Source organism: Quercus robur, chromosome 9, assembly GCF_932294415.1.
Source record: "Quercus robur chromosome 9, dhQueRobu3.1, whole genome shotgun sequence".
In the NCBI taxonomy this organism is placed as follows: domain Eukaryota; kingdom Viridiplantae; phylum Streptophyta; class Magnoliopsida; order Fagales; family Fagaceae; genus Quercus; species Quercus robur.
The window spans coordinates 7,226,224-7,253,707 of NC_065542.1; the positions used below are offsets into that span (position 1 = coordinate 7,226,224).

Consider the following 27,484-nt stretch of genomic DNA (forward strand, 5'->3'; position numbering starts at 1 on the left):
AAGAAGCCAAAGACCAACTGCTTTCTCAAAACTGCTCTTGTTTTTCTGTAACATCTTTCTCTCTTAGGTAGGTTCTCAGTAAAGCTTTTTCTGGGTTTCTCAGTAAAACTTTTTCCTGGGTTTCTCAGTAATGGAAAAGCTTAGTTTGGATCATTTGCCACGTGGGGTCAGATTTAGTCCGAAGGACAAGGAGGTCATCGAACTCTACCTGAAGAAGAAGATCACAGGGAATGATAAAGACACTTGGTTTATTCCCGAAATTGAGTTCTATAAAGATGAGCCCTGGGATTTACCATGTAATCTTCTTGTTTTTCTATTATCACACACCCACCTTCATTTCTTGGAAAATTTAATGCCTTTTTGTGAAAAGGTACGAAAGTGTTTCACATTGTATTAGTTTGTTGATTGTTGCTTGTTCTGTGGGCTTTTTTTAGAATTTTTCAGGAAGTGTGTTACATTAATTGATCATAACAAATAGTTGCAGAGACATGTGAACATTATCTGTTTTGTGGTATTGGTGTTGTCTGGTTCATGTTGTTTCTAGTTAGCGTTTTCTTTTGTATAAAGACTCATGCTTTCTTGGGCTATGCTTCTCTGCTCTAGTATGGCTGTTTTTCTTCTTTAAAACACGTGTGTGTGTGTGTGTGTGTGTGTGTGTGTGTGTGTTTGTGACTTCTTGGTCTTTTCTAGTAGTGTACTTACTAGATTACATAAGATTTGCATGATATGCCCGTATAATTATCTCATACTTGAGCAATTATATAATGTACATGGTCATGTGATTTTTCCCATTTTGGGTGTCAAAATTTTGTGCTCAAGTCTGGTTTCTTGGACTGTAGTTAAAAGTGGGATTGATACGGAGGATCAAGAGTGGTTCTTCTTCACCGAACAGAGCCTGAAGCATCAGGACGATAATCCAAAAAAGAGAAAAAGGGATCAGAAACAAGAAAGGGTGAACAGGAAAACCAAGGCTGGGTTCTGGAAATCAACTGGTACAGATAGGGAAATCAAGTCTGGAGAGAGCTTGATTGGAATGAAGAAGACTCTGGTCTTCCATATGGGGACTACTAAGGGAAAAGAGAAGGAAATAGGGACTAAGTGGGTAATGCATGAGTACAGCACAAGCCAGAAGGATTTTGATGGAAAACACCCCGGTCAGGTTGGCTTTTGCTATTCAATGTGTTTGATTGATGTTATATTGACCTGAGATTTTTTTATTGATTACTGAACTGTGTGTGTGTGTGTGTGTTGATTTAAGATTGTTTTGCCTCCAAAATCATTGGAGGTAACTTTCAAAGAGGATTGATTCAATTAGCTTGGATTGTGGAAACTGTTAATTTTTGTTAATTCTTAGTGAGGGGGTTAACATTCTTGCTGGATTAATGATCTCTCTTTTATTTTTTATTTTTAATATTTTAGATTCATTAAAGAAGGTATTCTTAATCCATCAAGGGATAGATACTGAAATTTTACATGTAGACACTGTTGCAAGGATTAGTGGTTTTAGCTCATGAGTTCCCCTATTGAGGACAGGAGGAGCCTCGTAGAAGACAGGGTGTGAGTTTTTTTTTTTTTTTTTTTTCGAAAAGTAGTTTGATGGTTTCTTCTTGGGTTGAACAGTACTCACATGTATGAATTGAGAATTTGTTTGTTTTGTCATTTCTGATACATATTTACATATTGTTATTTGCATTTTTTTGTGGTAATTCAATTTGTAGTATATATTAGGCAATGATGTTCTGTCCACCCAATTCACTTGGGTGCTTAACATTATGCAGAAGGCCTTTGTCCTTTGTCGTTTATTCGATAATCGAGAAAAGAGTACCAATGGTGGACCTGCTACTTCACTTGATACCTCATCTTGTATTGAAGAAACGAAGTCTAAGTCATCGCTGGCTCCTGTATTTCCAGCATTGGATGTGCAAGCTGAAACTCATCAAACAAGTAATCAATCTTGTTTAGCTAAAATTCCTGATGAAATGTTGTCTGATGCTACAGCACCTGTTCAATGTGAAAATGCTTCTCTTGCAGAAAAACAGGAGGCAGAAATGACATCTCCTGAGGTGATAGGACCTAGTTTCCACATCAGACACTTATGCTTTTCTTATTTTTTCTTTTTCTTTTTTGCGAATTGAGAAGTATATTATATTAAATTAATCAATATCTTGTAACTCCTGTTTCTTCTGTCAGGATGAATTTAATGTGGAGGAATTTTTGAATAAGCTCTCCCCATCCGCATTTGATTTTTATGTGGACGAAATGATGTCTGATGCTACAGTACCTATTCAATTTAAAAATGACAACTTCAACTCTGAGGTAATAGGACTTAGTTTCAGCATTAGACACTATCTATTTTTTTTTTATTTATAATAATTTCATAGTTATAATGGGGAGGGGGATTTGAACATTGGATGTCTCTGTTGGAAATAGTAGGAGATGCCTACTAGTTGAGCTACAAGGCATAGAGTAGTTGTTATTACCATTAAATTGTGGGAATTGGAAGTGCAGATAACTAATTATACACTTATCTTGGTTATTCATGTTTCTTCCATCAGGTTGACCAGGATTTGGAGAAAGCCCCCAAAATGTTCTACCCCCATCCACCAGAGCCATTAGATTGCAACTTTTCCTCCGTATCAACTATAACTACCACTACGCCAGCTGTTTCTTCTCCTGCCACAGCTAAAGCTTCTCTTGAAGAAGCGCAGTCTATGCTAGCACCAGCTTCAGTTTCTCCAAAATTAGGAAGTGAAGCTGACAATTATCCCATGAATTTTCAATGTTGTCCAGCGGAAAATTCTGATGGAAAAACATCTAGCAGTATACCACCCATTGAGTACAATGGTTATAACACCTGTGTTGCAAAAAATGATGTGGTAGAAAAAAAATCTGATGAGGTGAGAAAGGAATTAAATTCAAGCATAAAACAATAACATCTCTCTTCCTAGTGTAGTTAACTAGTTAAGCACCTGTCTTATTCATTTATGTTTCTAACATCAGGCTAATTTGCAGGTGGAGGCAGGATGGAATATATTCCCTGTTGCACCACAGCCACTAGGTTGCAACATGTTATCCCCATTACACTTGCAGATGCAAGTGGACGACTGCTTTCGGTACAAGTCTAGCTGTGAAAATAATCTTGCTTTTGATGATGAAACCCAGGAAAACATGGTCTCTGCACAGGTAAGTGAAAACTCTCAAGATATCTTTTATTAATTGATCTTGCAAGTTTTTCCAATAAATTTATAGTTCTGTTAATTTGTAGCTCAAGACTTGTTATACTCGTTTGTGGGTACTTTTTGACTTATTCGATGTGTTTCTTTGTGTTTGTCATCTTCGGATAATTGGTCTTCTGAAAACTTACCTTGCATTGTTATTATGTGCAACAGTTTGATCAAGAGAATCAAGATTTTTTGTGGCTTGAAGATATCATCCAAAGTCCCAAGGTTTCACCTGGGTTGTAAAAATCAGGATCATATCTAGGATCTGAGGGAGGGTCTTTGGATCAGATCATAAAATTTTACAATTAAAGGATGTCAATGATTTAGATAGATAATTAATTCAATATTACTTATAAGACAAGGCAAAAAAAAAGAAAGAAAGAATTATGGCTTTCTTGGGAAGTACTTACTAAAAAAAAGTCTTTCCCGGAAAGAGTAGAAGAATTTTTAATACTCTTTGAAGACAGCTAAATTAAAAAGGATATTAGTCTTTCTTAAAAATTTCAAAAGAATGTTTAATATTCTTTAAAAACAAAGCTAAAAGTCAAAGAATTATTAATATTCTCTGAAATCCCGCATGTAAGCAACATTCAACCAAAGTTTTGGGAGGTCTGCTGAAAATGGGTCATCTTCCTTTTCCCACTCACATTTGCAAACATTCCCTAAAGTCTACTCACAGTGATTCACTCTTTTTCAACTCAAAAGAAAAAGAGACTTCTAGTCTTTTACAAACCAAAGACCGATGGTCTTTTACAATCAAAGGCCTATGGCCTACTTTTACTACTTATTGTCATTGGAACTTGGGTTGTTACTCTTCCCCACTTTCCCACCCCACCCCCCAGAAAAATAGTCTTAAAAAGACTTCCAAATTGGGTTCCTTACTTTAGTTCCATGTTGAGTTTAAAGGTTTCTCTAAAAGAAACCACAATCTGGGTTGGAATTTTAATAATCCCTCTTAAAAGACTCAAATTAATGTTTAAATCATTGACATTTTAGATCTGTAGAATTGTGAGGTTTAAGATCCTGATCAAGATTTTAGCAACCCCCAGACTTTGTTACAGAGTGAAAACAAGTACAGTCTTCACTTCTGTGTATAATGCAATTTGTATTTTATATCTCTGGGATATCACACTCTTCTCACATGGGGTGGGTATCCTCGTGATACTAAATACCTTCTCGTGTATCATGTTGATGAGCACTGGATAGCTTTGGTCGTCTTACATAGTGAACCTACAAGTGTGGTACGTCATCATCTGCTGGTGCGGTGAACCAGTTCTATATGTATATGATAAATCAAGCGATCATTTGGAATTAGTATAAGGGTTTGGCAACTACAAGATTGGAGCAAGACTTCGTTGTTTTTAAATCTATATACAATGTGATTTATGTTCAGCTGTATTGGATAATCGTTGTTTTTCTGTAAACATGTAATAAAAGTGTTCAACCGATGATTTTCTTTAATTTTATCTTCTTTAATCTTTGGGATAGTTAAAAGTCGATTTAAGGAACATGGCCACAAACTTGTTTGCTGGAATGTGGGTGTTTTTAAGATGCTTATTGTGTGTTAGACAAAGAAGAATGCATGAAAATAGTTATCAGTCAGAAAGTCAAGCTAGAATTGAACTGTACAATGAAAGAGGCTGGTATACACAGGATGGGAATGAGTGACATGGTCTAGGACCTCGAGGATGAAGGTGCTCTAGTAAGGGTCGTTTGGCTTATATAAACCAGCAGTTTTAAATGATTACAGGCGTGTCATATAGGTAAAGATTTATTGATTGTCAAGTTTCAATGTTTCATTGTTATTGATACTATTATTCTTAGTGCATTCACGCTTTAAAATGGGTTGCTTTCAATGGTGGTAGTTTTACAATTGAAACTAACACGATATTGTTTGTACAATATTTAGTCTTTTCTCTCAAAATTTCTGCATGAGGTTTCCATGGATGAACATGCAGGGTTGACATGCAGTTTTCACGAATGGCATACAAAAGCCCCATATATGATGCGTTGTTGGGAAAAAAAAAATAGTCCATCGGCAAGGGAGAGCTAGTAGTTGTTGTTCGTAGCCTACAAAGATGCAATAACTCACATGTGAGGAAGAGATTGTTAGATATACAAATATGAGTGAAGTTCCAAATTGAATAATTATGAGAAGAGTGAGTGATTAATCAAGTTGAATCCAAACTCATCTTAAGGTTTTGGGTTAAGTTGTGTTTAAATATGTTATATGAACAATGAATATCATCTCATGTTGTCAATCATTTCGTATGTTGTGTTGTAGCTTGCTTGACATGGTTTTTTGAAGTATTCAGTAGGTTGAATGTGTACATATGAATGTGTTTAAAGACTTTGCAAGAGTAAATGTTGCATAAGCAATCTAATGTCTCCTTAAAGCATTTTCTCTTAGAATTTTTGCAACACCTTACTACTCTTAATTTTCTAATAACTTTATTGCTATAGAAAGTTTGAATTTTTATAATTCTTTTATTTGATGATGAGGGTTTTATTTTTAAGGGGGAAATGAAAAAATAATTTATTTTTTTTACTCCATTAATTTGTTGTGGTAGTTTTGAACTTGTTTTTATCCTCAAAAGTGTTAGAATATTTTGAGCTAATATGTCACCATAAAACTTGGATTTGGTGGGAATCTGGTTATAAGCGCCGGTCAGAATTCATGTCTATGTGACAAGGTGCTAATCAACACTTTTGTCTTGGGCACATTTTGGCTGCAACTTCGTCTTTTGGAATGTTTTGGTTAATATTCTAACTAGTTGAAGGATAATCATGCGTTTTCTTTGGTTCTTTAAAGCCACTAAGGCCCCGTTTGGTAGAGCAGTTTAATATGTTTTTAGTTTTTAAATATTGCATGTATTTTTACACACTTTTTCACCCACATGTATTTCAAAAAAATACAAATAACATTACTAAAACAACGTTATCAAACGGCCCCTAAATGATCAAAACTTTATCTTGATGATCCAATCTTTTGATCTCCAATTTACTCTCTTCTTTTCAAGGAGGGTAAATCTAAAATCAAAATTTAGGGCTTTATCACCTAAATTTTTTTTCACTCTTAATTACATTCTTGATTTAAAAATAAACCAATGGGATTCTAACATGAATTAATTCTAACTAATTTAATAAGGACCAATCAAAATAAACTACCCATAATCACTTCATTATGCCTTAGCTCATTGGAGTGCATATAACCTTTAAAAACGGGTGTGGCTTGATCATTGGATTGAATGGATCGATCATCATGTTCTTTAAAGTGAAATTCATGTTCATTGAACCATTCAAACAACATTGTTGTGGATTCATCGGTTACTAAATGGGGTGTCTACAACTTCTTCTAGGTTCTAATTCAAAATTTTATTGTGTTTGAAAAGGAAAAGTAAAAGAATTAGGTTGTGATATAATATTTTCTCCATTTTCTTTACCTAACTATAATATAAACAAAATTTTGTGTTTGTGGGTTTTGTGAAGGGGCTCTTGATTCTTATTCTTTTGATTTGGGTTCCCCTTACTACAAGGGCTTCCATTACTTTTGTAAATTTTCTCTTTTAGCCTCAATTGACTATTCCTAGAAAAACTACCTTTAAGAAAATTTTTATTTTCATGAATTAAATTTACCACGAGGGCTTTAATTTCCCAAAAGAATCCCACATTGACTTTTTAGTACAATAGTAACTCCTCACGTGAAAATCCAACATTGTCCTCATTTAGTTTCCCAACTCATTATTTAATAATTTATTAAAATGATATTTTAATATTAAAATGTTACAATACTCTACCAATATATATATATATATATGAAATAATGGAAACGTATAAATACTTATTAATAATTAGAATTTTTAATTTTTAATTTTTTTACAATATAGGTATATCTTACAAATATTTAAAGGTTATATGATAAAAAATAGGAGCTCTACCCCCCCCCCCCCCAACACAAAAAAAGAAAAAGAAAAAGAAAGCATTGATAAGCTAATCTAGTAATCATCCCCCCCCCCCCCCCCAAAAAAAAGAGAGAGTTTAGAGTTGATATACAATTGTAATATAGTGAAATAATTAGGTAATAAGTTTTGTGAGTAAATAGTGGAACCCCTAATTTTTAGCTCAATTTCAAACCCTATTAATGCGTTCAAATCATTCAACATTGATAATATATGCAATTTCGTTGAAATTTTTTATTCTCAATATTTTATCAAGAAAAAAAAAGCTCATATGAAACTTCGATTATAACATTATGATTTTGATTTGTCAAACATGGATGAAGTTTTGCAAACAAGTTATGTATTGAAAAGGAAATTATGAATAATTTTTCTATAAAAATAATAATTGATGAAGTTTATTACGTGAAGTATTATTGTTGAGCATGACTTTGATGGAAAATACTATATTCATTTTTTTTTTTTTTTTTGTTCTATATATTTGTATGTTGTATACCTAATTATACAGTGTTTGTATACTTATTAGAGTTTAAGAAGATTATAAGTTTCTCTTATAAAGAAGATCTCGTGTCTAGATGTGTATATATACATATTAAAGTTGATAATTTTGTGTATATGTATATAACTTACTTTAGAATAAAAAAATTAAAATTTATATTTTCATACATAGGCATATATTATGTGGATTTTTTAGGGTAATCTCTATTTGTGATTTGAGTTTATCTTGACGTAGTAGTTCAACCTCCCAACTCAAAATTCCTAGCACTGCCACTGATTCTTACATAAATTAATTCTAACTAATCCAATAAGGACCGATCAAAATAAACTACCCATAATCACTTGATTATGCCTTAACGCATTGGAATGCAGATGACCTTTAAAATGCGATGTGGATTGATCTCTTGATTGATTGGTTCAATCATCATGTTCTTTAAAGTGAAATTCATGTTCATCAAACCATTTAAACATCATTTTTTTTCTCCTAGATTATTTTTGAAATTACTATAACACAAGGTTGTGGATTCATTGGTTACAAAATGGGGTGTCCACAACTTCTTCTAGGTTCTAATTCAAAATTTTCTTGTGTTTGAAAAAGAAAAGTAGAAGAATTAAGCCATGATATAATATTTTTTCCATTTTCTTTACCCAACTATAATATAAATTGAAATTTGTTTTTATGGGTTTTGTTCGGTGGGTTCTTGATTCCTATTCTTTTGATTTGGGTTCCCCTTATTGTGAGGGCTTCTATTATTTTTGTAAATTTTTTTTTTTTTGGCCTCAATAGATCATTCCTAGAAAAACTACCTTTAAGAAATTTTTTTTTTCATGAATTAAATTTACCATGAGGGCTTTAATTTCCAAAAAGAATCCCACATTGATTCTTTTTAGTACAATAGTAACTCCTCACTTAAGATTCATTAACCACATGAAAATCCAACATTTACCTCATTTAGTTTCTTAACTCATTATTTAATAATGATTTTCAAAAAAAAAATTATTATTTAATAATTTATTAAAAAGATATTTTAATATTAAGATGTTACAATACTCTGCCAAAAAATATATGTACAAAATAATGGTGTGGGGCACAAGAATTCAAATAAGGTACCTGTGCCACGTGTCATATCCATGGTCGAGGAGTCCATTGTTGTGCCGAGGAAGCCACACGCTCAGACAATAAGGCCACGTCAATGGCACATTACCAGAGGAAGTCTTATTGTTAAGAAAAAGTTTCGAAGAGGGGGTTAGCCCTGGCATGACTGAAGGAATGGTGGCTGCCCCCACATTTGATGCATCCCACCAAATCTCCTAGTTGCATTTATGTGGAGAAGACCTTTGAACGGTGCTGCCTTGACTGCTGCAACTCACAAGGGGTTCAGAAAGGTGTATGATGGGACAAGCACTCTAGTGGTGGACTGGATGATCAACAAATGGAGGGCCAAGATCACCTAAAGGGAGCTATATAATGTGAGAGACCCTCCAAGAAGAGGGGGGCAGAAAATCTATAGAGAAAACACTGTAACATTAAGAACAACAACTGTAGTCAAATCTAAGAAAAATATATTCAAGAACTATCCTCCTTGGACATTGTCGAGGAAGAATTTTCGTGCACCACATTTGTATATTCATCACTTTTACTTGCTCTCTTATCAACTTTAGCCCATAGAAGGCGTTGTCCACTTCATTGAAGTCTAGTTTTTTAGCCCATTCTCTACAAATTTATTGTGTTGGGCTCTTTGGGCCTTAATCCATTCATCCTTTGGACCTAAGAACCAAAACTCGCCCTTATAATTGGTGTCGTTTGTGGGGAAGGCTTGAGCTTTAGTGAGTTCGACGCCTAACCATGGCTGGATCAGGACAGGACAGGAGGAGTCTATTGGTTCCCAACGTCAGGATTAGTTCCTCAACCTTGAGCGAAGGAGGGACCGTGAGGTTTGTGTACACACCACGCATACTAGCAGGAGCCAATCTTGAGGCAGGAGTCACATCTCCCATGAGGAGAATACCAGAAGCTTACAGTTAGAGATTGACCGTCTTCGCTGGAGGCTACGCCGCAAACGACGAAGGACTCCTTCGGATTTCGACCCATCTTCTGATGAGGAGGGAGATGGTAGCTATAGGCCCAGGTCCAGGACTCCTCCTAGTAAGTCTTTTTCATACGATGAAAACCGTGACTACAAATGGAGGAGTAAAAGTCCACCTCGCAAAGGTCTGGGCAATGATGCTATGAGCAGGGCTCTTAACTAGATCTCCAAGTTGCCATTTACGCGTAGAATTGAAGGTGGAAGGCTTCCCCAACGTTTTACTCAATCAACGTTCACCATGTACAATGGAAGAACGGATCCCGTGGAGCAAGTGAGCCACTTCAACCAGAGAATGGTCATGCACTCTGGGAGCGAGGCCTTGATGTGCAAGGTTTTCCAACTTGGAGCCTGTGGCGATGAGGTGGTTTGACGGCCTGAGGGAAGGCTCTATCAACTCTTTTAAGGAGCTTACTCGAGCGTTTGTGGTCCGTTTTGTGACTTACAGTGAGGTTCCTCAGCCTTTGGACTCTTTGTTGTCTATGGCAATGCGGGAGGGGGAGACCTTGAAAATGTACTCTGACAGGTACTAGGAGATGTTCAACGAGATAGATGGGGACTTTGATGATGTGGCTATAAGGACCTTCAAAGTTAGCTTGCCCGTCGAGCATGATTTGAGAAAGTCTTTGACCAGAAAACCAGTTAGGAGTGTGCGTCGACTCATGGATCGTATTGATGAGTATAAGCGGGTTGAGAAGGACCAGCAACAGGGAAATAGGAAGGCAAAGATAGTCTCTCACAATAGAAGAGATCTCAGGTTGGACAGGTACAATAACAACCGACCTCGGAGAGATTATGCGGGGCATTTTAGATCTACTACTACTTAGGTAGTCAAAACTATGTTCCAAGAGCCAGTACACCAAATCCTGGAAAAAATCAAGAATGAGCGATACACTTTCAATGGCTAAACAAGATAAAGGGAAACCTCACGAAGCGCAACTAAAGTCTTCATTGCCAATACCACTAGGAACGAAGGCACACTATCGAGGATTACAGGACTTTGTGGAGCCACTTAGAGCAATTAGTTAAGGCAGGAAAGTTAAAGCAATTCCTACATCAGCCCAACGAACAGGGCAGTCAGGCAAAGTTAGGGGCTCAGAGGGACACCTCCGCAAGACCACCTTTAGATACAATCAGCGTTATCCTGGTTGCCCCGGGAAGAACTGGTTCTCAACCATCTAGGGTGATTTCTGTATCTTGGCCATCTGTAGATGGCTCGTCCCCTGATCCCTAGAGGAGTAAAGTGGAGGCCTGATTAGCTCTGAGCTTTTCCGACGAAGACAAAGTGGGAACCTTGTAGCCGCACGATGATGCCCTAGTAGTTACCCTCAGGATAGGAGGGTACGATGTAAAAAGGGTGCTGGTAGATCAGGGTAGTGGCGCAAAGATCATGTACCCTGACCTATTTAAGGGACTGAAGCTACGGTCCGAGGACCTGACACGCTATAATTCCCTTCGAATAGGGTTCGACGGCAAGATTGTCTTTCTAAAAGGCCAAATTCAACTACCCATTCAGACAGGGACCGAGGTTGTGGAAGTGAACTTCATTGTGGTAGATGCCTATTCTTCTTACACTGCCATTATGGCAAGGCCTTGGCTTCTCGCCATGGGGGTCGTACCTTCCACCCTGCACCTAAAGGTGAAGTATCCATCCAGGGGACAAGTTAAGGAACTAGTAGGGAGCCAATCCATGGCTAGGCAATGCATGGTGGCCGCGATCAGACATTAGACCAGGGGTGAGTCCTCGGCCTCCGCAGCAAGGGACTTATAGTAATCAAGGGTGCCGAAATTGTCGACGGGGGCAGTGGCAGGGGGGGCTAAATGCGAGTGGCTGGAGAAAGTTTTTATTGGCAGCGACGAGGAGAAATTCTTTCAGGTTGGAGTTCAGCTACCTCTTCGGGAGAAGGAAGAGCTGGTAGGTTTTCTCAGAAAAAATATTGACGTATTTGCATGGAATACTTACGAGGCCCCAGGGTGGATCCAGACTTCATTCGTCACCATTTAAACGTCAACCCATCTGTCCCCCCCAAAAGACAACCACCTTAGCACTCATTCAAAGAACATTCTGATGCTGTCAAGGAAGAAGTGCTTAAATTTAAGCGGGCTGGGGCTATAAAGGAGATGTTTTACCCAGAGTGGTTGGCTAACACGGTGGTGGTGAAGAAGTAAAGTAAGAAATGGCAGGTGTATGTAGACTTCACAGATTTAAATAGGGCTTGTCCGAAGGATCCTTTCCCCCTGCCTCAGATAGATTAGCTAGTGGATGCAACCGCAAGCCATCCTTGGATGAGCTTCTTGGATGCTTTCAAAGGATATCACCAGATACCCTTGGCTCTGGATGGTCAAGAAAAGATTTCTTTCGTTACGTCCATAGAAAATTATCATTACAAAGTGATGCCCTTTGGGCTGAAGAACGCGGGGTTTACTTATCAGAGAATGATGACCAGGATATTTGAACCACAACTAGATAAGAACATCGAGGTCTACATGGACGATATGGTGGTAAAGAGTAAGATGGAGTCCGAGCACATAAATGATCTTGAAAAAGTCTTCGAGATACTGAGGAGACCTAAACTGCACCTCAATCCTGCTAAGTATTCTTTTGGAGTGGGCTCTGGCAAGTTTCTGGGTTATATGGTCACCCACTGCGGAATTGAAGTCGACCTAGATCAGATTAAAGCAATCCATGACCTGCAGCCTCTTTGGAATCCCAAACAGGTCCAAAAGTTGACAAGGATGATTGTCGCTTTGAATCAGTTTATCTCTCGGTCAGCGGATAGGTATAGGCCCTTCTTCTAGTTGTTGCATAAATAGAAGGGATTCAAATGGACAGAGGAGTGTTCCTCGGCCTTCCAGCAATTGAAAGAATATCTTTCTCAGCCACCTATTATGTCTAAACTCGAGGCAGAGGTCCGCTATCTACATGAGGCAGAGGTCCGCTATCTACCACTAGAGAGGGCCATCTTGGCAGTAGTACATGTTACACGGAAGCTCCCACATTACTTCTAGTCTCATACTGTTATGGTTCTAACCCAGCTCCTTCTTTGATCACTACTTCAGAAAGCTGATTCCACAAGGAGGGTTGCAAAATGGGTAACGATCCTAGGAGCCTTTAATATTAAATACAGGTCTCGTACCTCTATAAAGGGCCAGTTGGGATGGTCTCCTTGTAGGAGCCTTTACATTGGAAGGTGTATGTTGATGACATAGCAAATCAAAGGGGATCAGGAGTGGGGTTGGTTGTAGTATCTCTTGAGATAATCATCATTGATAAATCCTTAAGGCTGGGCTTCTCGGCCATGAACAACGAGGCCGAGTACAAGGCTTTGCTGGAGGGGATGGCTATGGTTCACAAAATAGGAGGAAGAGCAATGGAGATGTTTTCAGATTTGAGGTTGGTTGTAGGCCAAGTAAAGGGAGAACTGGAAGCCAGGGATGTGAGAATGCAAGAATACTTGAACCAAGCGAGGCACTTACAATCAGGATTTGACTCTTATTCCTTACACCAAATCCCTAGAAGCAGAAATACGCATGATGACTCCCTTGCCACCCTTGTAACATCCTCAGCACAAAGTTTACCTCGGGTCGTCCTGATGGAGGATTATGCAACCCTACCGAGATGGAGAGGAGGAAGGTCCAGGTTCATCAATTGAGGGTGGGATCTAGTTGGATGGATCCTATTGTCCTATTCCTTAAAGATGACATCTTGCCTGAGGAGAAGGGGAGGCTGACAAAGTGTGAAGAAAGGCTTCACGATTTTGGCTATCTAAGGACAAAAAGTTGTACAAGCGCTCTTTTTCTAGGCCATACTTGCTATGCATCCATCCTGAAGCAGCAGAGCCACTTCTAGAAGAGTTACACAAGGGGATTTGTGGAAGTCATACGGGAGGCAGATCCTTGTCTCACAAGGCCCTTACACAGGGATATTGATGGCCCAATATGCGAAGGGAAGTGCAAGAATACGTGAAGAAGTGTGACCAATGTCAGAGATTTGCTCCCAACATTCATCAGCCAGGGGGTGTTTTTAATCCTCTGTCCAGTCCCTGGCATTTTGCTCAGTGGGGCTTGGACATTGTGGGACCATTCCCCAAAGCACCAGGAAACATGAGATTACTTCTGGTCGACACTAATTACTTCACCAAGTGGGTTGAAGCTAAGCCACTAGCAAACATTAGGGATGTGAATGCCAAGAGGTTTGTGTGGAATAACATTGTCACTCAGTTTGGGATTCCTCATACCTTCATCTTAAACAACGGATTTTAGTTTAATAGCAAGGCCTTCAGAATGTACTGTTGGGAATTGGATATCACGAATAGGTATTCCACTCCAGCTTACCCTTAGAGGAATGGGCAAGCCAAGGTTGTTAATAAGGTTATAGTGAATGGACTCAAAAAGAGGTTGGATGAAGCCAAGGGCAAATGGGTGGACGAGCTTCCACACGTCCTCTGGACATATCGGACTACCCTTTGTAGGTCAATAGGGAAGACCCCCTTTTCAATGACCTATGGGGCCGAGACTGTGATTACTCTGGAGACTAGATTCCCAACATTGAGGACTAGCTTATTCACCCCATACAGTAATGAAAACCTATTGGGAAAGAGTCTGGACCTAGTTGAGGAATGGAGAGAAAACGTCATAGTTCAATTAGCATATTACCAACAGAAACTCAAACAAGGGTATGATTCCGGTGTGAAGTTAAAACCGTTAAACCCAAGAGACTTAGTATTGAGGAAGGTGGTGGGCACTGTAAAAAACCCAGCATAGGGGAAGTTAGGGCTCAATTAGGAAAGGTCGTACCATATTACCTCAGTAGTAGGCATAGGAGCATACTTCCTAGAAGATCTAGATGAAAAAGTTGTACCGCGACCTTGGAATGTAAATAACTTACGAAAGTACTATTATTAATGAAAGGTAGCCCTACTATGTTTTTATTTACAACATTTTGTGTTGCATTAATTGCTTGTATGAATATTAAACAGAACCTTGGTTATACCTAACTCCTCAGACCACATACTTTGGGTAAATTAATATTCTTGGTTATTTGCTTAAGTGTTAAACAAAACCTTGGTTATGCCTGGCCCCTCAGACCACATGCCTTGAGTAAATTAACACTCTCTATCACTTGTATGAGTATTAAACAGAACCTTGGTTATACCTGGCTCCTCGGATCACATACCTTGGTTAAATTAATATTCTTGGTTATTTGTTTAAGTGTTAAACAGAACCTTGGTTATGCCTGACCCTCTGACCACATGCCTTGGGTAAGTTAATACTCTCTATCACTTGTATGAATATTAAACAGAACCTTAGTTATGTCTGGCTCCTCAGACTACATACCTTGGGTTAATTAATATTCTTGGTTATTTCTTAAGTGGTAAACAAAACTTTAGTTATGCCTGGCCCCTCAGATCACATGCCTTGGGTAAATTAACACTCTCTATCACTTGTATGAATATTAAATAGAACTTTGGTTATGCTTGGCTCCTCGGACCACATACCTTGGGCAAATTAATATTTTTAGTTATTTGCTTAAGTGTTAAATAGAACTTTAGTTAAGCCTGACCCCTTAGACCATATACCTTGGGTAAATTAACACTCTTTATTACTTGTATAAATATTAAACAGAACCTTGGACATGCCTGACTCCTCAGACCACATACCTTGAGTAAATTAATATTCTTGGTTATTTGTTTAAGTGTTAAGTAGAACCTGGGCTATGTCTGGTTCCTCGAATCACATGCCTTGGATAAACTAACACTTGTTTATCCCATTTCCTACTAAGCATTTTGATTATCTCTAAAGACTTAGGCCTCCATGTTGGTTACCCATTTTTTAGTTCCAGCACATAGTCATTTTTTCTCATCGTTTACATAGATTTAATTTATTTAAGCTAACAACATATTATTACTACTCGATTTTGTCAAAGCGTGGATGTTCACCCCTGGAAGCACCCTCAATCTAAAAATCTCAAAAAAAAAAAAAAAAAGTAATATAGCCGACCAGAGACAAACATTGTAGGAAAAACAAAAGCCCACAAAGGCAAAAAGTAATGTCTTTTCATTCAACAAAAGGGAAAGTACATTATGGACTGGGGCAAACTGCCTTAACAAAAAAAAAGTACAAAGAAAGAAAGAAAGATCCTAAGTTAAAAATACAAAGAAAGAGAGAAAATCCTCAGCTAAGCCTTCGCCGAGGGAGGGTCTTCTTTGTTGACCGGCGGGAGAATAAGAGGATCAACGGCCTTTTTCTCCTGAGCCACGACCTGAGGCTTGGCCAGTTCAGACTCCTTTGCCTTGAGAACAGCTTCCTTGCCCTTGCCTTTGTCCTTTGTCCAAGCTCTGCTCTGGCCAGCCTCCTTATCCTTGGCCACCTCCACCTCCTACCTTGGTCACTAGCCTTGCAAGGCTCTTTGGTGGCCTCAGGAAGGGAAAGAATGGCCTGGGAGGGAGGAGGCTGCTCAACTGCAATTGGAGCAAGGATGGCTTCCTCGGGGGATGCCTCAGGGACTTCTCAGAGGACCTCGGGATAGTAAACGTGTTCAGCTTTCCTCCACTTTGAGTCCGTAGGAGCTCTAGCCACATTTAGGGCCTTAGTTCAGACCTCGAGGTAGTACTCCCTATAGACCTCGAGCCTTGGCTTCCTACATTCTAAGGTCATAAAACTTCTACCCTGCAGTGTTAGCAGCTGCCTAGGCCACCTAGGTAGCCTCCTTGGCCTTGTACAGCTCCGTCTCCAGCTCCAACACCTGGTGCTTAGTCATGGCCAGCTCTATCTCGGTGTAATGGAGCCTCTAATACTGCTTTTCCACTTGTGCCTCGACGCTCCTGAGACCAGCCTTCGCGCTCCTCTGGTCTCTGTCCGTGGTGGCCAGCTTCAAAGCCAACTTCTTGTTCCTGCCCCTAGTGATGGCGAGGGACTTATTGGCCTCCTCGCGGAGGTTATCTGCAAGCCGAGCCTCGTTACGGGCGTCCTTCACCCACTCTTTGGCTGTGAAAACCTCCTGGACGGCCTACACAAAGGCAACGAAAACACTCCATGAGATAAGTAAACAAAAAGAATAGCACAGGATCAATGGGACCAAGTTGAGAAACTGACCAAAGCTAAGTCCCTCTTCAAGGTCATAAAGAGATCCTGTTGCCTTATGTTCTTCCGGATGTCCATATCCTTGAGCAACAAGTGAGGTCGCTCTAGAGCCGCGGCCACGTAATGGGCGCGACCTCTCTGGAACTCCCTGATGGAGGAGCTCCAGGGTACCGCCGCGCCATCCAACTCCAACAGGGAGTTCCAGGCCAGATGGCACACGTCAGCCAAGTGCTCGGCCTTCTTACTTTTCACTGAGGAGGCCCGCCATTTGCCTTTGGACATCCTCTGCTGCTTGGACTCCTTTTGGGGGACCACCTCCCCCTCCTTGGGAGGAGGGGGAAGGGGAAGAGTAGGAAAGGGCTAGGACCCTAGGGCATCCTTAGATGACGACCCCTTATTCCTTTCCTCGAGGAGCTCCTTCAGGCCTGTTTTCCTGTTTAGGGCAATCTCTTCTTCTTCCTCGGAGCTGTCGTCTATGCGTGCGATGACGAGGCTAGAGGTGCAAACACCTGAAAATCTGTCAGGGTCGTCTCCTAAGTCTGAGGTTTGAACTACCTATTCTCTTTGCCCCTCTCTCTCGTCCTCGAGATGAAACTGGTCTATCTCGGTTTCAAGCGACAGCCATGAGGAGGCAGTTTCTTCTTGTAAGATTGCCGCTTCACAGGGAGAGCGACGAGTGGGCAAGTTAACTTGCATAATGTCTTCTCGGGCAAGGAACCCAAGCACTGAGACGTCTATCTGCGCCAACCTAGGATCGCCTGCTCTTATCGTGTGGCCCACATCCTAGAACTTGTCTAATAGGGGCTCGAAGTCAAGAATGAGGTGGACGGCTCTTAACTGTCTATCCTCGCTCACGAACATTTCGCATCTTAGAACTTTGTTGAGGTCCACAACGTTGACGGGGTTGATGTTGGGGGCCTTGTGCTTTTTATTTGCAAAAACAGCTGAGAAGCAAACCACGGTTAGAACGATGAAGCCCTCCATTAAAAAGAAACAAATAGCAAAGGAAAAAATAGGGCAACAAAACTAAGACACCAACACCCATGTTTAAAAAAAAAATTAAAAAAAAAGGGAGACCTAAACCTAGGGTACCCCACCTAACTCTGCCTCCCGGACTGGGCAGTGAAGACCGTCGTGCCATTCACCTGAGATTATCAAGAAGTCATCTTTCATGCCCTTATTGGATTTGGGGAGGCATGAGACGAGCCTAACAACCGAGAATCTAGACTTAAGGTAGTACCTTGCATCTTCGAGCAGGTGGCACTTGTACATCTAAACAACATCGTGCCAGGTGAGGTTTAGCCCCATTTGCTCATTGAGAGCGTCCACACTACCCAAGACCCTAAAGAGGTTAAGCGCGCATTGGTGGGGGCACAACCTATAGGCGATCAGGTAGTCCCTAGTTACTCTACCCATGGGAAGCGTCATTCCTCCTTCTATAAAGGCAATTATGAGATTGACGACCTCCCCTTCTCCTCTATGGGTAAGCGACTGACCTGGAGCACAGTATCGTAGTGAAACTCCCCGGGGAATGTGGTACTTGGCCCTAAATCCCTCCATAATGGTGGGAGAGTCTACAAGGTGAGCGAATCTACCCATTTAAGCAAACTAAGGTGAAGTGAGAGAAATTTTCAAGGAAAGGAAGTAAAGAACAGAAGGCCAAGGAGACTGGCCGAAGAGAAAAGAACCTAAAAGTGAAAGAACTTACAAGAATAATCACAAGAGTTGCTTCTGGAACTTCTTAAAGGTTAAAAAAAAATGTTCTTTTTGAAAGATCTAGAAGACTTAGAAATTTGGAAAGCACTGAAGGTTTAAGAGTTTGGGAAGTCTGGAGAGCTCGAAGATTTGTAAAGTGGGGAAAATGATTCTCCCAAGCGCCTTATATAAGGGAGGAATTGGGTGGGAGTTATCCCGCCTAAAATTTAAGGAGAAACGCCAGTCGCAGGATCTCCATCTCACCGTAGGATGTGGGGAACAAAGCGCAGCTTGGAGCATTTAATGAGACGTTGCGGACTCCGAAGCACCAGAACAGTTGTGGGACACACGAAGTGACGCTTTCACGTGTGGAACTCAAGGAAACGTGCGGAATTAGTGTTCCAAAGTCAAAACCCCATTTTTCTCCTCGGATAAGAAAGAAAACTGAAGTTTTGAGGGGCTATTGTGAGGCACAAGAATTCAAATAAGGTACCTGTGCCACGTTTCATATCCATGGCCGAGGAGTCCATTGTTGTGCCGAGGAAGCCACATGTTCGGACAGTAAAGCCATGTCAGTGGCACATTACCAGAGGAAGTCCTATTGTTGAGAAAAAGTTTCGGAGAGGGGGTTAGCCCTAACATGATTAAAGGGATGGTAGCTGCCCCCACATTTAATGCGTCCCACCAAACCTCCTAACTTCATTTATGTGAAGAAGACCCTTTGAACAGTGCTGCCTTGATTGTTGCAACTCAAAAGGGGTTCGGGAAGGTGTCTAATGGGACAAGCACTCAAGTGGTGGACTGGACAATCAACAAATGGTGGGCCAAGATCGCCTGAAGAGAGCTATATAACATGAAAGACCCTCCAAGAAGGGGGGGGGGGAATCTGTAGAGAAAATACTGTAGCATTAAGAACAACAATTATAGTCAAATCTAAGAAAAATATATTTAAAAACTATCCTCCTCGGACATTGCCAAGGAAGAATTTCTGTGCACCACATTTGTATATTCATCATTTTTACTTTCTCTCTTATTAGCTTTAGCCCATAGAAGGTGTTGTCTACTTCATTGAAGCCTAGCTTTTTAGCCCACTTTCTATAAATTTATTGTGTTAGACTCTTTGAACCTTAATCCATTCATCCTTTGGACCTAAGAACCAAAGCCCGCCCTTACAAATGGAAACGTGTTATTTTCTTACTAGACATTGACAAATCATTTCAAACATTCTGTGAACCATAGTTGAGGTGGGGTCTTCCTTTATCAACAAATAATTAATCTTCAATTTTTTCAAACCATACCTTTTTACCTAAGTTATATTTTATTATTATTATTAAATAGCCCTAAGTTGATGGGAGCAGTAAATATTTTGAGGAGGGTAATTTTTTTTTTTTATACTTATTTTATTAAAAATAAAATCCTCTAGAGTTTAGAATATCGCTACTATGAAAATTTTAAAGTTCTATTTGCAATTAGTAGATCTTATTTTTTAATGTCATCAACATTTTTATTTATTTATTTAAATTATTAAAGATGTGGTCAATTTAATTAACATGTTTTAAAACAGATGCAAAGGATATTATTAAGTGAATGTTAGAATTATCCAAGAATTCCAGAAGCTTCTCATCAAATTTTACTCCACTAGTGTTTGGGTGCAACTAAAAGTTAAAGAATTCCAGAAGTTTCTCATCAATATCTTATTCATTGCACTACTCTTTCACTGTACAATTCGATTCTCCAAGAATTCCAGGACCTTCTCATCAATTTCCCATCTATTAAACTAGTGTGTATGTAATATGTATGGTGCAATTATGTTATGAATTCCAGAACATTCTCGTTAATATTATAATCCATTCCACTTCTCTATTCAATCATCCAAGAATTCCAAAGCATCTCATCAATTTCTCATCTATTCCACTAGTGTATGGTGCAAAATCCCAAAAAAAATTAATAAAAAAAAAAAAATTTGGTGCAAAACAAAAAATATATAAGATGACATGCTATTACGTTATAACTTTGATATGACAGACTATAACCATAAGCTAATAAGTGAGGAAGAGAAAATAATAATTTAATATGAATGTAATAAATAACCAATTATAATGGTCTTTTAGCTGAATTGTGACTTCTTTATACGTAAAGTGTTTGACGATCTATGGGAAAAATTTTACAAGATATATAGATTTAACTTTATGCACATTGTAATTATCTAAAAAGAAAAAAAAAGTCATGAATTCCAGAAGGTTCTTGTCATCAATATCTCATCCATTCATTTTAGATAGGGAGCAAAGATCCCACTTCCTCTCCATCCGTACGGATACATATATTTTAATAACTAATTTATGTATGAGTTATGATATAGATTCTTATCTTATATTATGTATTCTTTATTATAGTTTTATTTTCATAGTACAAACTTTGAATGCAAGGGAAGAAGAAGAAAATTGATGTTCACCAATGGGGGACACAGAGTAGTCAATAATTACAATTTTTTGGAGAGAAAAAAAAATTAGAGAATGGATTAAGGGAAGCACTAATTATGGTTTTTTTAATTATTAAAAAAAAGTATATTTTGAAACATGAAGAAGAAGAAGAAGAATTAATATCCTTAATTATCATCAAATTATGAAAATATCCTCTATTAGTTACTGAAAATGATACTGCAATCTTTTAGTACTAGCTTTCAAAGATGGTCAAAGATTATTCCTAAGGCTGACTTAATTATTTTATCAAAAAGATATATATATATATATATATTATAAGATAGAATTTCAACTTATGATGTCCACTTATGATTATTGTGCTCTTTATCATCAAATCAAAATATCAATCGGTTTTTTGTATAAATGGAAACTGAACTCAAAATCTCTATTTTTCAACTATCAAAAACTTTACCCGTTAAGTAAACAAATATCTTACAGTATAGCTTATCTATTTTAAGTCTTACTGAACATATTCTTAATTATTGGATTAAAAAATATCTAATATTATCATTTTTTTTAGTGGTGATTTAACTTATTTTGGTAAGGTGAAAATAAGTTAGAATTTGACTAAAGTGTGTTTAGATTAGTTTTCTTTGATTACCGAAAGACTATTTGGCCCTTTATGGGGGAAATTAGCAATTTTAAAGGATTGACGTTTGGCTTTGTATTTTTTTTTTTTAAATTGCAGATAAAAAATAAGCAAAAATGTTCAAATTGCATTTCATGGAGTCAAAAAACATAATTTTTCACAATGATAACACTTTCACAAATTTTGTCGATGCTTAGCTACATTTTAAAAAAAAAAATCACATTTTTTTAGAAACAAAAAAAAAATTACATTTTTAAAATGCACCTTTTGAAATCACTATTATTTTTTAAAGCACTTAAGAATAATTGTAGGGATAGGGACCCAAAATTGTATATTGGACCTTGGGCTTTGGCCGAGGATGTTGATTGGTCTGAGGACAAATAAACAATTGCAAGGGTGTTAAGTTCAAAATCCCATAAGTAACATGTAAGTGGAAAGGTTGGAGAAAGTGGTCCGAGGAGGATTGTCTCCTCGGATAAATGAAGCATAGATCAAATGTATATTCTATCACTTAGAGTGACCTTCCAGAAAATTCTACTGAGAATGACGTGCATTATGAACGTACTGGAAGAAGGTGAGCTAGGAAATATCTAAGGAAAAGTTGCTGTCACCGCATTGAATGTCCTGCAGCTAACTTTCTGGCCGCATTTATGTGGAGAAGACCCCTGAACAATACTGCCTTGGCTACCACAACTCACAGAAGGCCAGAGATGGTGTCTGATGGAACAAGCACTCAAGTAGTGGCTCAAATGATCAACAAGTGTAGGATCAAGATCGTCCAAAGGGAACTATATAATGTAAGAGATCCTCCATGGATAGGGGATCAGAAAATCACAAGAGAAACACTGTAGCAATCAAGAACCAACTCTGTAATCAAACTTGTAGGGATTATATAAAAACTGATCTCCTCGAATTGTGCTGAGGATGATTTTCTCTAATTTAATTCAATCTATTTCTCTGTTCTTATCAACTGAGCCCACTTTATTCGCGATTCAACTCATTTTAACCCAGTTTTCCAACCCACTATCTACAAATTCATTATTTTGGGCTTAAGTCCATCCATCGTCTAGGCTAGGAACTCAAACCCGGTCCTTACAATAATAATTCCCACAGACTATGTCATTTAAATGAGCTTATTTCCATATTAAAATAGAATCTACTATTTTATTTATAAAGCTTTATAATTCTATTTAATGTGCAATTATATTTTTATACAATAAATAAAATAAACAAAATAACTCAGGGGAAAAAAAATTATCAACTGCAAATGGATGTATGTATGAAGCTTTATCCATAAGACTTGAATCCCGGTCTTTTCTCCTTCCCTCTACCTCACAAAAATTTATATTTCAAGATGGACCATTACATTGACCCTAAACAACAATACATTAAAAATTACTTTTAATTACATTAAAAATTACTTTTAATTTGACTTTTAAATAGTACAAAAAAGAAGTGCAATACATCCACTAAAAAAAAAAACCGTTTGCATGTGGAAAAGCGCGCAGCACTTTTTTTTTTTTTTTTTTTTTGAGAAACCAGCGCGCAGCACTTAAAAGCTGCATGTGGACTTGTGGAGGGCCTGGTTGATTGCTAGTTAGCAACTTGCAACTCGCCAAAACATAAATTGGAAAAATGAAGAAAAAGATAATAAATTTTATCACCCAAATTTATAATTTATCTATAATAAATAAAAGACTAAAAGTGTGTTTTGGTTAACTTAATAGGTAAAATAAAAGACCTAATATTCAAATTCCGCTTATACAAAAAAACTAATTAGTATCTTAGTTCGATTATAAAGAATAATTATATAACTTATAGCTCGATTGTAAGGTTATAAGTTTTTAAAGTCTCGTGATTTTACACTTCACGAATTTATCTTATATCTTTTAATTGAATTTAAATTATATTCTATAATTAAACTCTCTAGTATTATTTTTTTAGGGACTCCATTAGAATTTTGACACATCAATTTTTTTTTTTAAGTGGTAAACTAAACATATAGTTCCATGTATAAATATAATTATAATAAATACTTATTAATAATTACTATTATTATCAAATTTTATATTTAAACAAAACAAAATGAGAGAAAAAAAAATCATATTATTTTAAACATTTTCTTGTAATACACAAGTAACCAACTAGTATCCATAATATAGACTAAATGTCAATACTCATATTCTCCACACTAATTTATAAGAATAGGTGATTTATTACTGTTATTTAAATTAAAACAATGAATACTTGAATAGAAGAATCTAGAACTAGAATCTCACGCGTAAACAAATAAATAAAGTCCAAAATTATATTTTGACTTGGTTACTGTATCAGACTTGTTAGTGAAGATAGTTGAAAATAGCTTTACTGATGAGTAGTATATAAAGACAAGAAGACAAGAAGCCAAAGACCAACTGCTTTCTCACAACTGCTCTTGTTTTTCTGTAACATTTTTCTCTCTTAGGTAGGTTCTCAGTAAAGCTTTTTCTGGGTTTCTCAGTAAAACTTTTTCCTGGGTTTCTCAGTAAAGCTTCCTGTGAGTGTGTGTGTAATGGAAAAGCTGAGTTTGGATCATTTGCCACCTGGGGTCAGATTTAGTCCAAAGGACAAGGAGGTCATTGAACTCTACCTGAAGAAGAAGATCACAGGGAATGATAAAGACATTTGGTTTATTCCCGAAATTGAGTTCTATAAAGATGAGCCCTGGGATTTACCATGTAATCTTCTTGTTTTTCTATTATCACACACCCACCTTCATTTCTTGGAAAATTTAATACTTTTTTGTGAAAAGGTACGAAAGTGTTTCACATTGAATTAGCTTGTTGATTGTTCTTGTTTTGTGGGCAAGTGTGTTACATTAATTAATTGATCATAAGAAATAGTTGCTGAGATCATGTGTACATTATCTGTTTTCTGGTATTGGTGTTGTCTGGTTCATGTTGTTTCTAGTTAGCGTTTTCTTTTGTATAAAGACTCATGCTTTCCTGGGCTATGCTCCTCTGCTCTAGTATGGTTGTTTTTCTTCATTAGAACACTTACTTACCATGGGTGTGTGTTTTTTTGTGGCTTCTTGGTCTTTTTTTTAGCAATGTACTTACTAGATTACATAAGATTTGCATAATATGCCCATATAACTATCTCATGGAGTTATGGTTGAGCAATTATATAATATACATGGTCATGTGATTTTTCCCATTTTGGGTGTCAAAATTTTGTGCTCAAGTCTGGTTTCTTGGACTGTAGCTAAAAGTAGGATTGCTACGGAGGATCAAGAGTGGTTCTTCTTCAATGAACAGAGCCTGAAGCATCAGGACGATAATCCAAAAAAGAGAAAAAGGGATCCCAAACAAGAAAGGGTGAACAGGAAAACCAAGGCTGGGTTCTGGAAATCAACTGGTACAGATAGGGAAATCAAGTCTGGAGAGAGCTTGATTGGAATGAAGAAGACTCTGGTCTTCCATATGGGGACCACTAAGGGAAAAGAGAAGGGAAAAGGGACTAAGTGGGTCGTGCATGAGTACAGCACAACCCAGAAGGACTTTGATGGAAAACATCCCGGTCAGGTTGGCTTTTGCTATTCAATTTGTTTGATTGATGTTATATTGACCTGAGATTTTTTATTGATTACTGAACTGAGTGTGTGTGTGTGTTGATAAATCGTTGGAGGTAACTTTAAAAGAGGACTGATTCAATTAGCTAGGATTGTGGAAACTGTTAGTTTTGATCATTCTTAGTGAGGGGGTTAACATTCTTGCTGGATTAATGATCTCTCTTTTATTTTTTATTTTTAATATTTTAGATTCATTAAAGAAGGTATTCTTAATCCATCAAGGGATAGATACTGAAATTTTACATGTAGACACTGTTGCAAGGATTAGTGGTTTTAGCTCATGAGTTCCCCTATTGAGGAGAGGAGGAGACTAGTAGAAGACAGGGTGTGAGTGTGAGTTTTTTTTTTTTTTTTTTTTTTCCCCCCAAAGTAGTTTGATGGTTTCTTTTTGGGTTGAACGGTACTCACATGTATGAATTGAGAAATTGTTTGTTTTGTCATTTATGATACATATTTACATTCTGTTATTTGCATTTTTTTTTTTTGGTGGTAATTCAGTTTGTAGTATATATTAGGCAATGATGTTATGTCCGCCCAATTCACTTGGGTGCTTAACATTTGCAGAAGGCCTTTGTCCTTTATCGTTTATTCAATAATCGAGAAAAGAGCACCAATGGTGGACCTGCTGCTTCACTTGATACCTCATCTCGTATTGAAGAAATGAAGTCTAAGTCATCGCTGGCTCCTGTATCTCCAGCATTGGATGTTCAAGCTGAAACTCATCAAACAAGTAATCAATCTTGTTATGCTAAAATTCCTGATGAAATGTTATCTGATGCTACAGCACCTGTTCCATGTGAAAATGCTTCTGTTGCAGAAAAACAGGAGGCAGAAATGACATCTTCTGAGGTGATAGAACCTAGTTTCCGCATCAGACACTTGCTTTTCTTCTTTTCTTTTCCTTTTTTTTTTTTTTTTTTTTTTTTGCAAATTGAGAAGTATAGTATATTAAATTAATCAATATCTTGTACCTCGTGTTTCTTCTATCAGGATGAATTTAATGTGGAGGAATTTTTGAATAATCTCTTCCCATCCACATTTAATTTTTATGTGGACGAAATGATGTCTGATGCTACAGCACCTATTCAATTTAAAAATGGCAACTTCAACTCTGAGGTAATAGGACTTAGTTTCAGCATTAGACACTATCTATGGGTTTTTTTTTTTTTTTAATAAAAAAAATTTGATTGTTATAATGGGGGAGGGAGGATTTGAACATTGAATGTCTCTGTTGGAAATAGTAGGAGATGCCAACTAGTTGAGCTACAAGGCATAGAGTAGTAGTTATTATTATTAAATTGTGGGAATTAGAAGTGCAGATAACTAATTATACACTTATCTTGGTTATTCATGTTTCTTCCATCAGGTTGACCAGGATTTGGAGAAAGCCCCCAAAATGTTCTACCCCCATCCACCCGAGCCATTAGATTGCAACTTTTCCTCCATATCAACTATAACTACCGCTACACCGGCTGTTTCTTCTCCTACCACAGCTAAAGCTTCTCTTGAAGAAGCACAGTCTATGCTAGCACCAGCTTCAGTTTGTGAAGCTGACAATTATCCCATGAGTTTTCAATGTTATCCAGCAGAAAATTATGATGGAATATCATCTAGCAGTATACCACCCATTAAGTACATTGGTTATAACACTTGTGTTGCAAAAAATGATGTGGTAGAAAAAACATCTGATGAGGTGAGAAAGGAATTAAATTCAAGCATAAAACAATAATTTCTCTCTTCCAAGTGTAGTTAACTAGTTAAGCACCTATCTTATTCATTCATGTTTCTAACACTCGCAGATGCAAGCGGATGACTGCTTTTGTTACAAGTCTAGCAGTCAAAATAATCTTACTTTTGATGATGAAACCCAGGAAAACATGGTTTCTGCACAGGTAAGTGAAAAGTCTCAAGATATCTTTTATTAATTGACCTTGCAAGTTTTTCCAATAAAATTTTAGTTGTGTTAATTTGTAGCTCAAGACTTGTTATACTCGTTTGTGGGTACTTTTTGACTTATTCAATGTGGTTTCTTTGTGTTTGTCATCTTCAGATAAATTGGTCTTCTGAAAACTTATCTTGCATTGTTATTATGTGCAACAGTTTGATCAAGAGTATCAAGATTTGTTGTGGCTTGAAGATATCATCAAAAGTCCAAAGGTTTCACCAGGGTTGTAAAAATCAGGATCATATCTAGGATCTGAGGGAGGGTCTTCAGATCAGATCATAGGATCTGATTGAAGATCATAAAATTTTACAATTAAAGGATGT

The 27,484-nt window shown here is 37.6% G+C and overlaps 2 protein-coding genes across 10 annotated transcripts; both read left to right on the forward strand.

Moving 5' to 3' along the window:
* Positions 1–9: 9 nt before the first annotated feature.
* Positions 10–27,481, forward strand: LOC126698730 (protein NTM1-like 9). 4 transcript variants are annotated; one of them, XM_050396141.1, is made up of 8 exons: positions 10–67; positions 24,071–24,323; positions 24,850–25,169; positions 25,781–26,065; positions 26,207–26,332; positions 26,583–26,909; positions 27,016–27,108; positions 27,267–27,481. In XM_050396141.1, exons 2-8 carry the CDS (start codon positions 24,158–24,160, stop codon positions 27,408–27,410), a joined length of 1,461 nt encoding a protein of 486 aa, XP_050252098.1. In that variant the 5' UTR covers positions 10–67; positions 24,071–24,157; the 3' UTR covers positions 27,411–27,481. The 4 variants fall into 4 exon arrangements, with proteins under 4 accessions (XP_050252098.1, XP_050252097.1, XP_050252099.1 ...); XM_050396140.1 differs by lacking the exon at positions 10–67 and having other exon boundaries at positions 24,002–24,323; XM_050396142.1 differs by lacking the exon at positions 10–67 and having other exon boundaries at positions 24,002–24,323; positions 25,784–26,065.
* Positions 59–4,682, forward strand: LOC126698728 (protein NTM1-like 9). 6 transcript variants are annotated; one of them, XM_050396138.1, is made up of 9 exons: positions 59–296; positions 840–1,159; positions 1,719–1,856; positions 1,887–1,944; positions 2,032–2,063; positions 2,191–2,316; positions 2,556–2,897; positions 3,013–3,183; positions 3,390–4,682. In XM_050396138.1, the coding sequence occupies exons 1-9, from the start codon at positions 131–133 to the stop codon at positions 3,462–3,464; spliced, it is 1,428 nt and encodes a 475-aa protein (XP_050252095.1). In that variant the 5' UTR covers positions 59–130; the 3' UTR covers positions 3,465–4,682. The 6 variants fall into 6 exon arrangements, with proteins under 6 accessions (XP_050252095.1, XP_050252093.1, XP_050252091.1 ...); XM_050396136.1 differs by having other exon boundaries at positions 1,719–1,944; XM_050396134.1 differs by having other exon boundaries at positions 1,887–2,063.
* Positions 27,482–27,484: the final 3 nt, after the last annotated feature.

Excerpts from the sequence above, each read along its gene's own strand:
- LOC126698728 (XM_050396133.1), top strand. The coding sequence starts at position 131 with ATGGAAAAGCTTAGTTTGGATCATTTGCCACGTGGGGTCAGATTTAGT. Across the intron at positions 2,317-2,555 it reads ATGACAACTTCAACTCTGAG|GTTGACCAGGATTTGGAGAA; the intron begins GTAATAGGACTT and ends TTCTTCCATCAG. Across the intron at positions 2,898-3,012 it reads TAGAAAAAAAATCTGATGAG|GTGGAGGCAGGATGGAATAT; the intron begins GTGAGAAAGGAA and ends GCTAATTTGCAG.
- LOC126698730 (XM_050396141.1), top strand. The coding sequence starts at position 24,158 with ATGGAAAAGCTGAGTTTGGATCATTTGCCACCTGGGGTCAGATTTAGT. Across the intron at positions 26,066-26,206 it reads CAGAAATGACATCTTCTGAG|GATGAATTTAATGTGGAGGA; the intron begins GTGATAGAACCT and ends TTCTTCTATCAG. Across the intron at positions 26,333-26,582 it reads ATGGCAACTTCAACTCTGAG|GTTGACCAGGATTTGGAGAA; the intron begins GTAATAGGACTT and ends TTCTTCCATCAG.